This window comes from Esox lucius, chromosome 8 (genome assembly GCF_011004845.1).
Source record: "Esox lucius isolate fEsoLuc1 chromosome 8, fEsoLuc1.pri, whole genome shotgun sequence".
NCBI classification, from domain to species: Eukaryota; Metazoa; Chordata; class Actinopteri; order Esociformes; family Esocidae; genus Esox; species Esox lucius.
This window is the reverse complement of record NC_047576.1, coordinates 4,696,856-4,711,103: the sequence shown is the minus strand read 5'-3', so window position 1 is coordinate 4,711,103 and position 14,248 is coordinate 4,696,856. Positions and strand designations below refer to the sequence as shown.

General features: G+C 46.2%; 1 protein-coding gene across 10 annotated transcripts in view; it reads left to right on the top strand.

Moving 5' to 3' along the window:
• Window positions 1-14,248, top strand: part of tp63 (tumor protein p63) — a 54,858-nt gene that overhangs the window by 31,055 nt on the left and 9,555 nt on the right. For 6 of the 10 annotated variants that reach the window (XM_029121601.2, XM_029121599.2, XM_029121604.2 and 3 more), the window contains 6 exons: window positions 10,548-10,734; window positions 11,004-11,119; window positions 12,006-12,115; window positions 12,350-12,486; window positions 13,112-13,194; window positions 13,490-13,614. In XM_029121601.2, the coding sequence (XP_028977434.1) occupies window positions 10,548-10,734; window positions 11,004-11,119; window positions 12,006-12,115; window positions 12,350-12,486; window positions 13,112-13,194; window positions 13,490-13,614 (758 nt within the window). The remainder of the gene's footprint in view (window positions 1-10,547; window positions 10,735-11,003; window positions 11,120-12,005; window positions 12,116-12,349; window positions 12,487-13,111; window positions 13,195-13,489; window positions 13,615-14,248) is intronic. The other 4 variants (XM_020049281.3, XM_029121600.2, XM_029121605.2 and 1 more) reach the window with 1 other exon arrangement.

The following is a 14,248-nucleotide window of genomic DNA, read 5'->3' as shown; positions in this document are numbered from 1 at the left end:
AAGCAAACCCCGCCTAGTGGTCACTGTAGCTAGCTACCAGTGGGTCGCCACCATCAGACGGAGCTGTGTTACGGCAGCGTTTACAAAGAGAGCTGATGGTAATAATAACAGATCATCTACATACACGAGCGGTTTACTTTAGGTGTCAGTTAGGTCTTTGGGAAATCAAGATATTCATGGGAAACTATGCGGCTCAACCAGTCCTACATGCTCTGATATCACAAGCTCTACGGGAATAGATTTTGGGCCAGTGTGATCCAGCTAAGCTTTCAGTGTTAGTGTTTGGCAGGCGTGGAGGTGGGAGGGAGTGTCGTAAAACCTGTGGGCTTATTGCATAAATAATAGTCAACGGAAGACCTACATTGCATTTTCTATTACAAAGAGGCGGGAGTCTGGAGCGTTCCGGGCCAGTTAATTGGCTACAGCGACTGTGGGATAGGGACATATACCCAATTCCCACACCGCCTCAGACTCCGGTCCCTTTTAACCTCACAACACAGAGACAGAAATATCCGTCTGATGTGCAGAACGTGTGCGCAAAGTAGCGAGAGGGTGTGAGAAAGGGAGGCACGCCCCAAATCTTTTTTCTGGAGAAAAGGGCGTCCTCAGTAAATCCAATCAGAGAAGTAGACCAGGCTAGTCTACACAGTCAGGGAAGTTGACCAGGCTAGTCTACACAGTCAGGGATGTAGACCAGGCGAGTCTACACAGTCAGGGAAGTTGACCAGGCTAGTCTACACAGTCAGGGAAGTAGACCAGGCTAGTCTACACAGTCAGAGAAGTAGACCAGGCTAGTCTACACAGTCAGAGATGTAGACCAGGCTAGTCTACACAGTCAGGGAAGTAGACCAGGCTAGTCTACACAGTCAGAGAAGTAGACCAGGCTAGTCTACACAGTCAGGGAAGTAGACCAGGCTAGTCTACACAGTCAGAGAAGTAGACCAGGCTAGTCTACACAGTCAGGGAAGTAGACCAGGCTAGTCTACATAGTCATTCAGAAAATATGACGTAAGTATGGATTACTAACTGAATGGTTTGTATTGGGCACACCAGCAAAATTCAGCAAATTACCTTTGGCCTTCATAACACACTTTTAGCTACAAAACACACACAGCAGAATAGATGTTAGATCTGCAGAGGCTGTTTGTTCTGAATGTCTATTTCCCTGGTTGCTGACAGTTTGCAGTGACATCTTTGAGTCCATTCATTTTGTAAAGTATTAGCAAGGGTGGGTCAGTTTTTTAAAATATATCCGACTTCACAAAAGTAACTTTCCCATCCTGATTCAGGGAATCTTCTAACCAGGATTTTATTTGAAAACCTTGGAATTTTGGGAAATTTACCAACGTTATGCAACCCTATTGCTGACTGAAATAGCAGTGTTGTCTCTTTAATCCAGTTTAAATCCTGGCGTTTTTAGACCGTTTATGTACTATCCTACTGGAGTCTAGTTTGACCACTCGTCTGATGGCACAGGGCCACCCCAGACGTCACCAGCCCAGCTTTACCCCACCGTCCTCAGCCCACAGACTAGCTAATCACTCCTTTTGATGCCCACAGCGGGATGGGTTGCAGAGCGTAGTGGCTGTGGGATGTTGTGGGATGTATTCTGTGCTTTTTGATGACTGTTCAAGTAGACACACCTAATCCATCACCCACACCTTAACCTCTTCCTGTCTGAGATAGGCTGCGTGACTGTGACACGCACACAGAGACATGCATTCACAATGAACGAGCATTTCCTGGAATCAGTGCCTTGCCCCGCCCACCACCTCTATGTCTCTTACCAGAATCAGAGCCCAGTCAGGCTACAACAGTTGTGAACCTATTCATGTAAATAGCATTTACAGTACTAGTCAAAAGGTTTGGACACACCCATTCATGGGTAAGTGTGTCCCAAAACTTTGACGGCTACTGTACGTAATATCTAAATACTATTTTGTATGCACACTACATGGGGGAGACACTCTCGCTGGGCCAGAGGGACGTGGTACGACTCAGCGCATGTTCTTTCCTTTACTTGGAAGGAGTAAAAAACTTACCACATTGTTTCCCCGGTAACCAATATGGCGCCTGCTACTGAACAAGTGATATTGCTGGAGACAGGATCATTTTTGAGGAGCCTGTGTGAGATTGTGCACATTAAGAGAGACTTCGTCTTTATACCTCAGTATTCGCTGGGGGTGCCTGTCAGGAACCTTTAGGTAATGCCTTACAAATAAGCATTCTAGCACCAATGTGGCCCTCAATTTTCATTCATTTGGATAAAACTACTGTGGTGTGATTACGCCCTCAGTCGTTACGACGTTTATGGTAGGACAATCCTCATCCTTTTCAGTCCTTAATGGCAGGACAGTAACGAGCATCCTTTGGCCTTTCATATTCGGTTCTTTCTGGCAGGGCAACCAGATTAAGCCACTGGACTACTTTTAACGGGATGGACATTCGGCAGTCCAAAACCTATTTAGAATTTTTTTCAACTATTTCAAAATAACAGTAATAATATAACCCCTCTGGGAATCAAATCCCTCAACATAGTGTTGCAAGTGCCATGCTATTACCATTTAAGCCACCAGGGAACAGTATGTCTGGGTAGATGTGGACTGTAGTTACTGTATATCTTCAGGGGTGAATAGCTATAGAGCTGTAGGTATGTCGGTAGGGCTGTATGTATGTCCGTACTTATGTCTGTAGGGTGGTAAGTAGGGCTGTAGGTAAGTCTGGGAGGATGTAGGTATGTCTGTAGTGCTGGGGTTATGTCTATAGTGCTGTAGTTATGTCTATAGTGCTGTAGTTATGTCTATAGTGCTGTATGTATGTCTGTTGGTATGTCTGTATGGCTATAGTTATGTCTATAGTGCTGTAGTTATGTCTATAGTGCTGTATGTATGTCTGTTGGCATGTCTCTATGGCTATATTAATGTCTATAGTGCTGTAGTTATGTCTATAGTGCTGTTTGTATGTCTGTTGGTATGTCTGTATGGCTATAGTTGTCTATAGTGCTGTAGTTATGTCTATAGTGCTGTATGTATGTCTCTAGTCATGTAGTTATGTCTATAGTGCTGTAGTTATGTCTATAGTGCTGTATGTATGTCTATAGTGCTGTATGTATGCCTGTTGTTATGTCTATAGTGCTGTAGTTATGTCTATAGTGCTGTATGTATGTCTATAGTGCTGTATGTATGCCTGTTGTTATGTCTATATGGCTGTAGTTATGTCTATATTTCTGTATGTATGTCTGTTGGTATGTCTGTATGGCTATAGTTATGCCTATAGTGCTGTAGTTATGCCTATAGGTCTGTAGGTATGTCTATTGTCATGTAATTATGTCTAAATGGCTGTAGTTATGTCTATAGTGCTGTAGGTATGTCTGTTGGTATGTCTGTACTGCTATAGTTAAGTCTGTAGTTCTGCAGTTATGTTTATAGTGCTGTAGTTTTGTCTATCTTGCTGTAGTTATCTCTATATGGCTGTAGTTATGTCTACATGGCTGTATGTATGTCTATAGTGCTGTAGGTTTGTCTGTTGGTATGTCTGTACTGCTATAGTTAAGTCTATAGTGCTGTATGTATGTCTGTTGGTATGTCTGTACTGCTATAGTTATGTCTATAGTGCTGTAGTTATGTCTATAGTGCTATAGCTATGTCTGTAGGGCTGTGGGTGGGTCTGTGAGGATGTAGGTTTGTCTATTGGGCGATATAGTGATGGGGTTAGTCTATATTGAGCAGAGTGGTATTACTGTAATGGATTAAGGACCTGTAGAGGTAATACCTGGGTAAATACCATGCCTCAAAGCTGAATATTGTGGTCCGGACAGGCAGTTAATGAGTGGTGTGTGTGTTTGGGAGATGCATGTCAGTGTGTGTGTGTGTGTGTGTATTGCATGTGACCTCTGCTTCTCCATTCTGAGGGAGCTTCACTGGAAATTCTGTGCCTTGATGGCTGTGGCATCTTCCTGTGCTCCGCGAGAGGGAGAAGAGCCCTTTTGGAGAGTTCCAGCAAAGAGCAACAAGACACAACCTGTCCTGGGAACATCTGCTGGGACAGGGCCCGACCCACACCTCACAACACGGAGCTGAGACTTGTTAGTGTCAACCTGCTTGTCTCAACTCGTCCTGGACCGAACTGAGACACAAGTACTGACACATACTGCTGGGAAAAAAAATGTAAAAGAAGGAGGTGGGGATCAAGGGTTGAAAAGATTTTGTGATAGCAATTTATTTCTCCATAATACTGCAGTGTGGAAAGGAACTATTTCGAAACCGGTAGTGTTTTCTTGTTTTGAACAATGGGAGATTAGCAAGGCAATCATGCAACATTGCTATACAACTGCCAATGCCATAGAGAAGGAAAGGAAACAAGAGCTGAGGAGAAAGGCCTGTCAACATGCCCAAATGAAAATGACCTAGTAGAAGTCATGCACCAATACCCAGGTGAACATGACCTGGTTTAACTCACACACCAGAGAAAAACGAAAGATCCCTTTCTTCAATATCTGTGCCGCCTCATTTTTCTTTATAAGAAATGCACTAAATGAGTGATTTGTGTGAGGAAAGCGAGCTGAGGAAAGAGATGCAGAAGACGCAGACCAGTGAAGTTCTGAGAACCTGGGGGAAAACCAGCGTAATTACCCAAATTTGGTCACCTTTCTGTGGCTCTCAGCCACTGACCCTGGAGTTTAATCACACAACTTCACCTCTTTTAGAAGTGGGAAATGAAACAGCATTATGATTGTTTAATCAGAGCAGGAAAAAGCGGAAGCAATTTCTTTTCGAAGGACAAAGCATAAAAAAAAACAACAGCTGAAACGGCCATACCAGACTTTCAACATGGAAAACCTGGCTGTTGCTCTGCGTGGAACAGGTTTAGATGCAGTGTTGATGTTTTGAAACTGTTGATCTTCCTTTTCAGTTTCAAAAGCATCCAAGGGCTCTGGCGTCCTAATGGTCCACCCCAAGAGTGACTGCTGATCCTCCCCAACCATCATCCTTGGTCTGGCTGGGAATCAACGTCACATGCTCTTCCCAGTTACCCGCCAGATACCTTGCTTCAAGCCCACGGCATCATCCCGTGACAGTGCCATGTGGTCGTACAGTTGCTGCAGAGATTTTTGTACTTCTTGTAAAACAGCGTTTCAACATTTCCCCTTACTGTGTTGCTTCAGATCAGTTTTCACAAACGTGTCTTTTGGACCACGTGCAAGAAGCTATAAAATCGGGTCACAGGAGAAGGATCTCTAACAAGGGGGATGTTTTTTGACGTCTGGCTTGACATTTGTCTTCAACAACAAGCAGGTGTTTTCCCCCCCCCTCTTCTCCAGGGAAGCAAGAAAAAAGACAAACCCTTCTTTGCATTTTGGAAAGACTGAGAGCAGGTTATTGAGAAGCTGGGCGGCAGACATGATGCTACTTGTCAGGTATGAAGAGGGCAAGACTGGAGGCGCCAAGCCCTGCTTGTTTAAGGCCCGGGTCTGTCAGGACTTGATTGGGCGTGCGCCCGCAGCCACCGGCGCTGGGGAAGAACGCTACAGCTGTGGGCCTGCCCGGACCTGTACCTGGGCCGCGTCGCTGGGAGGAGAACACCATGTTGGTGTGCCGAAGTGGAACACTGCGTGTCGGATTGTCTCCGCGCCGAGAGATGGCGTGTGAGGGACGCGCACACACACCACTGCGTACACTCAGCCACGTGCTAATGGTAACACACGCGCACACGCACGCCAGCTTGCTGCACACTACTGCGCACGCGTGATCACTCTACACACGCGTGTTCAGTAGGCTAATGGATGTGTGCAGGCGCAAGTTGCAACCATTCGCTGCATTCTTAAATTTGAGATGTACAGGATGTATGTTTTTTATCATCCTTGTTGATTCTCCTGTACACAGTCGGTGTGTGGTACAAGAGCATTATTAGGTGTGAGGGATTTGGAGGCTCATCTAAAAAAGGAAACATTTAGAATTGTACAAAAGTCATCAATCAAAAAAAAAATATATCTGACTTTTCTTGCTAACTGGGAACTCTATTCAAATAGAAATCTCCAGTCAATTAGCTATCTCCATTCCACACGCGAAGGAGCCTTAATAAAATCTCATTTTATTCTCTCATGAACCATTTTCAAGGGCCTTCACAGATTCCACAGACTCAAAGTCTGAATTATCTGTTGGTCACGTTTGCAGTAGAAAACTTTATTTGAAAAAGGGAAATTGTTTTGTATTTACATTGTGGGTAAATAGGCAGAGCCTGTGAGTGAATTAGACCAGAGGATAAAGAACTCTGAATAGTAAAGTGTGGGTTTAGTGAGCACTCAATGAATAGGGAGCTAAGTTCTGACCATTAATTGAAGGGTTGTTAGATCGCAACCCAGAGCCAACTAGGAGGGGCAATAAAGGGGTTGTTCTTTCCCTGAGCGAAGCAGGTAACTAACGATACCCAGGTGAACGTATCAGTCAACTTCCCTGGTTAAATAAGAACTGTGTGTTTCCTGTTGAACATTGTTTTATCCTAATTCCCAGTCAAGTGCAATAGGGTGCAGTTTGGGACACACCGATATGATTACGCAACTATGTATTGTGTTACTGTTAATATCTCATTGTGACCAGTTTGTGTGGAGTGTGTTAGTGTGTAGTGTGTCAGTGTGGAGTGTGTTAGTGTGGAGTGTGTTAGTGTGGAGTGTGTCAGTGTGGAGTGTGTTAGTGTGGAGTGTGTCAGTGTGGAGTGTGTTAATGTGGAGTGTGTTAGTGTGGAGTGTGTTAGCGTGGAGTGTGTCAGTGTGGAGTGTGTTAATTTGGAGTGTGTCAGTGTAGAGTGTGTTAATGTGGAGTGTGTTAGTGTGGAGTGTGTTAATGTGGAGTGTGTTAATGTGGAGTGTGTTAGTGTGGAGTGTGTTAGCGTGGCATGTGTTAGTGTGGAGTGTGTTAATGTGGAGTGTGTCAGTGTAGAGTGTGTTAATGTGGAGTGTGTTAGTGTGGAGTGTGTTAGTGTGGAGTGTGTTAATGTGGAGTGTGTTAATGTGGAGTGTGTTAGTGTGGAGTGTGTTAGCGTGGCGTGTGTTAGTGTGGAGTGTGTTAATGTGGAGTGTGTCAGTGTAGAGTGTGTAATTCACATTGTGACCAGTGAATGGCTCATAATTACATGGCAACACCTGAAAGACGACCACACCCTCCCTGGGGAAAGAGAGGACATGAGAGGCAACTGAAGCATTGGTGTGTGTGTGTGGTGTGTGTGTGTGGTGTGCATGTTCGGTGTGTGTGTGGTGTGCATGTTCGGTGTGTGTGTGGTGTGCATGTTCTGTGTGTGTGTATGTATGTGGGGTGTCGGGTCGTGTGTGTGTGTGTATGTGTGTGTGTGAACCTCAGCAGCAAACAGCGCCAGCAGCACATAGTTGTGTGTTTAAAGTTTGTGGCTTGAGGGCAGGGATGGTTTATCTTCATCTGGCAGGGCGTGTGTGTGTGTGTGTGTGTTAACCAACAGTATGCAGTCCCAACAGTTTTCAGTTGCTGTCTTCTGCATTGACCGTGACAGATACTGAAAATGGTTTATGTTCGATATCTTGTTGACTTCAGCTAAATGAATCGCAACTTTCGCAATTATTCACAAGCGCTGTGACGGGATGCCGTCTTAACGGCTCAGACATACCTCACTCGTTCTGTCCACCCCCCCACCCCCCCCCCCCCACACACACACACCCCCTCCCACTCTGCTTCCCTCATCCATCTGTGTGACAGCTTAGCGGGTGTCAGGTTGAGATCAGCTACGTTAAATCATCTGGTGTTTTAAACAGGACCTTCTAGAATGCCTCTTTGATTCCAAGCGTGGAACACTTCCATCAGTATGTCCACATGCATGCATCTCCCGGCAATGGAATATCTGATCATCAGCATAACTCCCATTCTCATCCATTATACTGAGCTGTAAATCATCATGTAACTGACAGGCGCTAGGCGCTGCGGTCTAACTACAGCTAGTTAGAAAAGAACGAGTGGTTGAAGTTTAGCTCACTGTGAAAACATAATTGCATACAAAGTGCAGGTCTTTTACTTTTCTCACGTAAATCAACTGGTTTTTGGGCACCTCAGTCATTATTATATAAACATTGGATGAAAAAAAAAATTCACAAAATTTCAAGCCGATTAGAGACCCTCCATTTCTGGGGACTGCTTTTTCAGCGTAGCTCCAACTGTGGCTTTTCCTTCTGCCTAGTTTATTGTCCCTTAATTAGAGCAGGACCAATCCTCCCATGTATGGACTGGTTTGGGTACTCTGTCCTGACGACAAATAGGGCCTGACAGAGGTCTATTTATCTTGTTCCAGAGGCCTGTTTTATAATGAGGTCAAAGAGGAATGGACATTTGTTCAAGGTTTAGGCTCAGATTATTATTAATATCATGTCTTTATTACCAGGAAACACCCAGGTTCAGGTAGGTTGAAACCTGTACAATCTAATGAGAATAAATCTGTGGTTATGAATAAACAGTATTTGTGAATGCCGATGGACAGTGTGTGTGTGTGTGTGTATGTGTGTGTGTGTGGGTGTGTGTGTGTCAGTGCTGCTGTGTTTGTTGGCGCGTGTGTGTGTTATCCGGGAGCAACTCTTGGTGAAAAGAAAGGAAGTTCTAGCTGGAGGCTTGTTACTGGCACAGAGAGGATAGGAGACGTGTTCCTTGCCAAGTAACTTGTGTAATAACATTAAACCATCCTATACAGCTGCTGGGATGGGCTTCTTTCACTGGAACCTAACTTAATAGAAATGGAATTTAATGTAACATTGTTCTAGAACACTGCCCCAGGAGCTTTTCACAATCATCACACAGGAGACTTGTTTTCCCTTCACAGGTGAACTTGACAGGAATGTTTTCCTTCTTTGTGTTTTTCCATCATCACGTCTTTATTCTTTGGAAGGATTAAACACTGGCAGTGTCCTAAATGGCACCTCAGTCCCCTGCCCAAGGTGCCATACTTTTGGCTGCAGCCCATTGAGGCTCTGGTGAAAAGTAGTGTGCTACGTATTAGTGTTGACAGAGTATCACGAGGGATGAGTCCAGGGCTTGGCAGAACAGCCGAGATGTGTCTGTTTACACAGTGCTGCCGTGGATGGATGAAGCTATTCACCCTGTTCCTGATGATGTTCGGCTTTCTCTTTCTTACAGTGCCAATAAGGCAAGCCGAATGCGTTTCCATGAATCACGAATTTTGTGTTTAAAAGTCTGAAGACGAGCCAGTTGGTTTCGAGTTTCACTAGGTAGCCTAGCTAGCGAGTGTGGTCTGGTAGCTCACTTTAAAGGAACTGTCCAGTAAAAATGTCATAATAATGTTGTCGACTCATCAGATCTTCAGCAATACATTAGTTTAGCACACACAAAAAACATGTAGTCTAATGAATTACATGTAATGCTTTGTTGAATTCCACATAGGCTGGACCGTCACTTAAAGTACCTGAAGTTACATCACTGTTTGTGACTCAGACTAGGACTCTGGGCTTGTGACTAACACCCGTCTGACTGTGAGGAAACTGCCATTCCTGTGGTGAATGACACAGTTTTGCTCATCTGCTGTGTCAGCCAGGTGGTGGCGATGATGAAGATGTTACTGTAGCGACCATCTCCGACCTCTTCTTCAAGAGCAAGGCAGGAAAGCCCGTCACCTCTTTATGGTGAAATAGGCGATAGGGCCAGAGCCATTGGTTACTACAGTAGTGAGCCAGGCAGTTAAAGCTCCTGCATTCACCATCGAATGGCACTTTTAGAGTCACCTACTTAACCAAATGCACTACATTGTTTTGTAACTTGGCAGAATTTGCCATGTAATTGTCTTGAAAATGAATGATGAAAGCCACGGCCCTAGGGCCGCTCTGAGAAACGTCCTGTGAAGGGACCCCTTGAGGACAGGGGTTTATTTTATGGCTCCACTCCTCGGAAGAGGCTGGTTCCTGCCTCAGGGTTCATCAGACCAAGACACATTAGGTAGATGTGTTCCATCTATCTGCTTCTCATTTGTTCTCTCTCTGTCTCTCACACACACACTCTGGCCTCAACACAGCACATACCTCTGATGAAATGTGTGTGTGTGTGTGTCTGTGTGTGTGTGTGTGTGTGTGCATGCATGTGTCTTCAAGGTATGTTTGTGTAGACCCTAATCACTGCCCTGTCTTTAACCCTGTGCGCTAACCCCCCAGAGAAACAGAAGGCCTCCAGATGTTTCAGAAGAAGCAGCTTAGCCTATTAACATATATTATTAAGCTGGCTAGAATGTGATAGAATTTGTTGATTATATTTGGTGACATGGTTGTTATGACCAGGTGTTGTTGTCCTATGTCTCTCTATAATTCTATAACATATCTCTATAACCTGTCTCGAATAATATATCTCTTATAACCCGTCTCTCTATAATATATCTCTTATAACCCGTCTCTCTGTAAAATATTTCTTATATCCTGTCTCTATAATATATCCCTTATAACCTGTCTCTCTATAATATATCTCTTATAACCTGTCTCTCTCCTCTATAATATAACCCATATAACCTTTCTTTCTCTGCCTCCCCTTTCCTTGCAGTATTCCACAGAGCTGAAGAAGCTGTACTGTCAGATCGCCAAGACGTGTCCCATCCAGATCAAGGTCCTGACCAACCCACCACAGGGTGCTGTCATCAGAGCCATGCCGGTCTACAAGAAGGCCGAGCACGTGACCGAAGTGGTTAAGCGATGCCCCAACCACGAGCTCAGCCGTGAGTTCAACGACGGTCAGTAAGCTTGTCCCTCTCAGGAAATAGAAATTAAAGTAATACACATCCAGTGTCGTCCACTCCTCCCCGGGCAGTAAGGCTGTCATTACCAACCTCTGACTCTAGGCTATAACCTCAACAAGTCTAAATAACAGATAAGTCTTCTGTTGATTGGATGATCACTGTAAAGTAGTTTCTGACCCATGAAGGTCTTCTTTTATAACTGTGGAAATAAAAAGGTCTTCATGGGTGCATTTCAGCTGATTAACCTTCAGCCTGTTTTATAGGTCAGATAGCTCCTCCTAGTCATCTGATCCGAGTGGAAGGCAACAGCCACGCCCAGTATCTGGAGGACTCCATCACAGGCCGTCAGAGTGTCCTGGTCCCCTACGAGCCTCCCCAGGTACGTCAGCAGCGCCGCCCGTCAGGCCAGAGTGATGGCTGTCCCCTCCCTGTCCCCTGGCTGTCCCCTGGCAGTCCACTGGCTGTCCCCTGGCTGTCGACTGGCTGTCCCCTGGCTGTCCCCTCCCTGTCCCCTGGCTGTCCACTGGCTGTCCCCTCCCTGTCCCCTGGCTGTCCCCTCCCTGTCCCCTCCCTGTCCCCTGGCTGTCCACTGGCTGTCCCCTCCCTGTCCCCTGGCTGTCCCCTCCCTGTCTGTCCCCTGTCAACCCTGGTCTTCCCTGTCCCCTCCCTGTCCCCTCCCTGTCAACCCTGTTCCTCCCTGTCAACCCTGTTCCTCCCTGTTCCTCCTTGTCAACCCTGTTCCTCCCTGTTCCTCCTTGTCCGTCCCCTGTCAACCCTGTCCCCTCCCTGTCCCCTCCCTGTCAACCCTGTCCCCTCCCTGTCAACCCTGTTCCTCCCTGTTCCTCCCTGTTCCTCCTTGTCCGTCCCCTGTCAACCCTGTCACCAGAAGGTGTCACAAACACCACTCTGTCTTTCTGCCTGTGCCACGCTGCGTGTTTCCGACATGCACCGGGTTCATTTGTAACGGCACGCCGCGTGTCTCGTCCGGGGTAACTGCCGGGTCAGAGCCTCAACCTCCCGGGAAACGCTCCCTCGTCACGTAGCGGCCCGCTCCCCCCCCCTCTCCCCCCGCCCCCCCACATCCCAATCAGTCAGTCTCACTGGCAGCTGCTGCCTTCAGCAGTCGCTCATCACCTGCGCTGCTAGCCAGGCTCGTCCAGCCATCACTCTATTCTGAGGCGTATTCACCCCCACACGCCACTTATAGATCAGTTTCGGGGTGTCACGGTCCACTGAGGTGTCCTGTGGTTCTTGTCCTCTCTCAGGTGGGGACGGAGTTTACGACCATCTTGTACAACTTCATGTGTAACTCCAGCTGTGTGGGAGGAATGAACAGACGGCCCATCCTCATCATTGTCACCCTGGAGACCAGAGAGTAAGTCGTTTATTTATTTGTAAAATGACAGGAACTTTCCCAGGAATTTCCCAGGGTTTTTCTGAAATCCCGTTTGGAGGACAATGGAGGAAGCAAGCTGCGAGGGAATCCGCCAAATGTGATTTCAGGAAAAAGAAACCTTTGGGGAAACGGGATGAAGCGATCCTATTGGCTTAACCTAAATGTATTAAAGGTGTTTACTGACCGGGTCTGTGTCTCTCCGTTGCCTCCCAGTGGTCAGGTGTTGGGCAGACGGTGCTTTGAGGCCAGGATCTGCGCCTGCCCAGGCCGGGACCGTAAGGCGGATGAGGACAGCATCAGGAAGCAACACGTGACCGATGGAACAAAGACCAGTGAGGGTACGAAACGCCGTAAGTAGCGCTGGGTGTTGGTGGAGGGCTGATTGGCTGGCTTGGATTCGCAACCTAGAGCACTGACCCATCCTCTATCACACACATTAACCCATCCTCTATCACAGACACTGACCCATCCTCTATCACAGACACTGACCCATCCTCTATCACACACATTGACCCATCCTCTATCACACACACTGACCCATCCTCTATCACATACATTAACCCATCCTCTATCACAGACACTGACCCATCCTCTATCACACACATTGACCCATCCTCTATCACACACACTGACCCATCCTTTATCACACACATTAACCCATCCTCTATCACAGACATTGACCCATCCTCTATCACAGACACTGACGCACACACACTGCATGTTGCCCGCCCTCATGCGTCACTCACTCCTTCATCCTTGTTTTAAAACCCTGTGCTTGTTTTCAACTCTGTGCTTGTTTTCCGCCCTGTGCTTGTTTTCCCGCTCTGTGCTTGTTTCCCCGCCTTTAGCTTTGTGACATAGAGATATAACCAATCATACTTCCAACTGGTGGAACCAGCTCCAGGTGGCTGCAGGTACTGACCAGGCCCCTGTCCTCCTCTCCTCCTCCATCCCTGTCTCCTTCCCTCCCTCCAGCCTTCCGCCAGGCTTCTCATGGCATCCAGATGTCTTCCATCAAGAAGAGAAGATCCACGGACGAGGAAGTGTTTTGTCTGCCTGTAAGCTTACACTTCTCTCCTCCTCATTCAGTGGAAATTGATTGACCTCCTCCTGAAGACCAGATACTTTAGAATAATCTCTTAACATATCTCGGTCCTAAAGTCCTATGTTTTTACTAAAGTGCACTATTTTGACCCACGGGACCCCAATTGAACGTAGTGCACTAGCATATAGTATGCCATTTGGGAGCAATAGAATCTGTAAAACAATGTAGTAAACATGTTGTATATAGACTCTTACGTGTATATATCCCCTAACTGCTACCTAACCCCTCGCCTCTCTCTCTCTCTGTAGATTAAAGGTCGTGAAATCTATGAGATTTTGGTGAAAATCAAAGAGTCTCTGGAACTCATGCAGTTTCTACCTCAGCACACTATAGAGTCATACAGGCAACAACAGCAGAATCTCCTGCAGAAACAGTGAGTACAGACAGACACCCATCCACCCATTCAGACAGACAAAAAGAAAAAAGTCATTAGAAAAAAAGATTCAACAAAACTACCACTAGTAGCAGTGATATTGTTTGCACCAATCACTGAGGTAAACCCCGTTAGCTACAATCAGATCCACAAAACTATCTTTGCCTAATACACTAACAAAACCTAAGACACTAACACAACCAAAAACACTAACAAAACATACAACACTAGCATGGGTCTAAAACAATTGCACGACCTACAGCACGAATAAAGACAAAAATTAGCACGGCCTAAACACTAGCACGGCCTAAACACTAGCACAGCCTAAACACTAGCACGCCCTAAACACTAGCACGGCCTAAACACTAGCACGGCCTAAACACTAGCACGGCCTAAACACTAGCACGCCCTAAACACTAGCACGGCCTAAACACTAGCACGGCCTAAACACTAGCACGCCCTAAACACTAGCACGGCCTAAACACTAGCACGCCCTAAACACTAGCACGGCCTAAACACTAGCACAGCCTAAACACTAGAATGGCCCATCTTCCCCAGATTAGCTCCATGGTCTGGTTCCTTGTTTTCTTTCTTAACTTTCTGCATGATTCATGCTTGACATTTCAACTGTTAC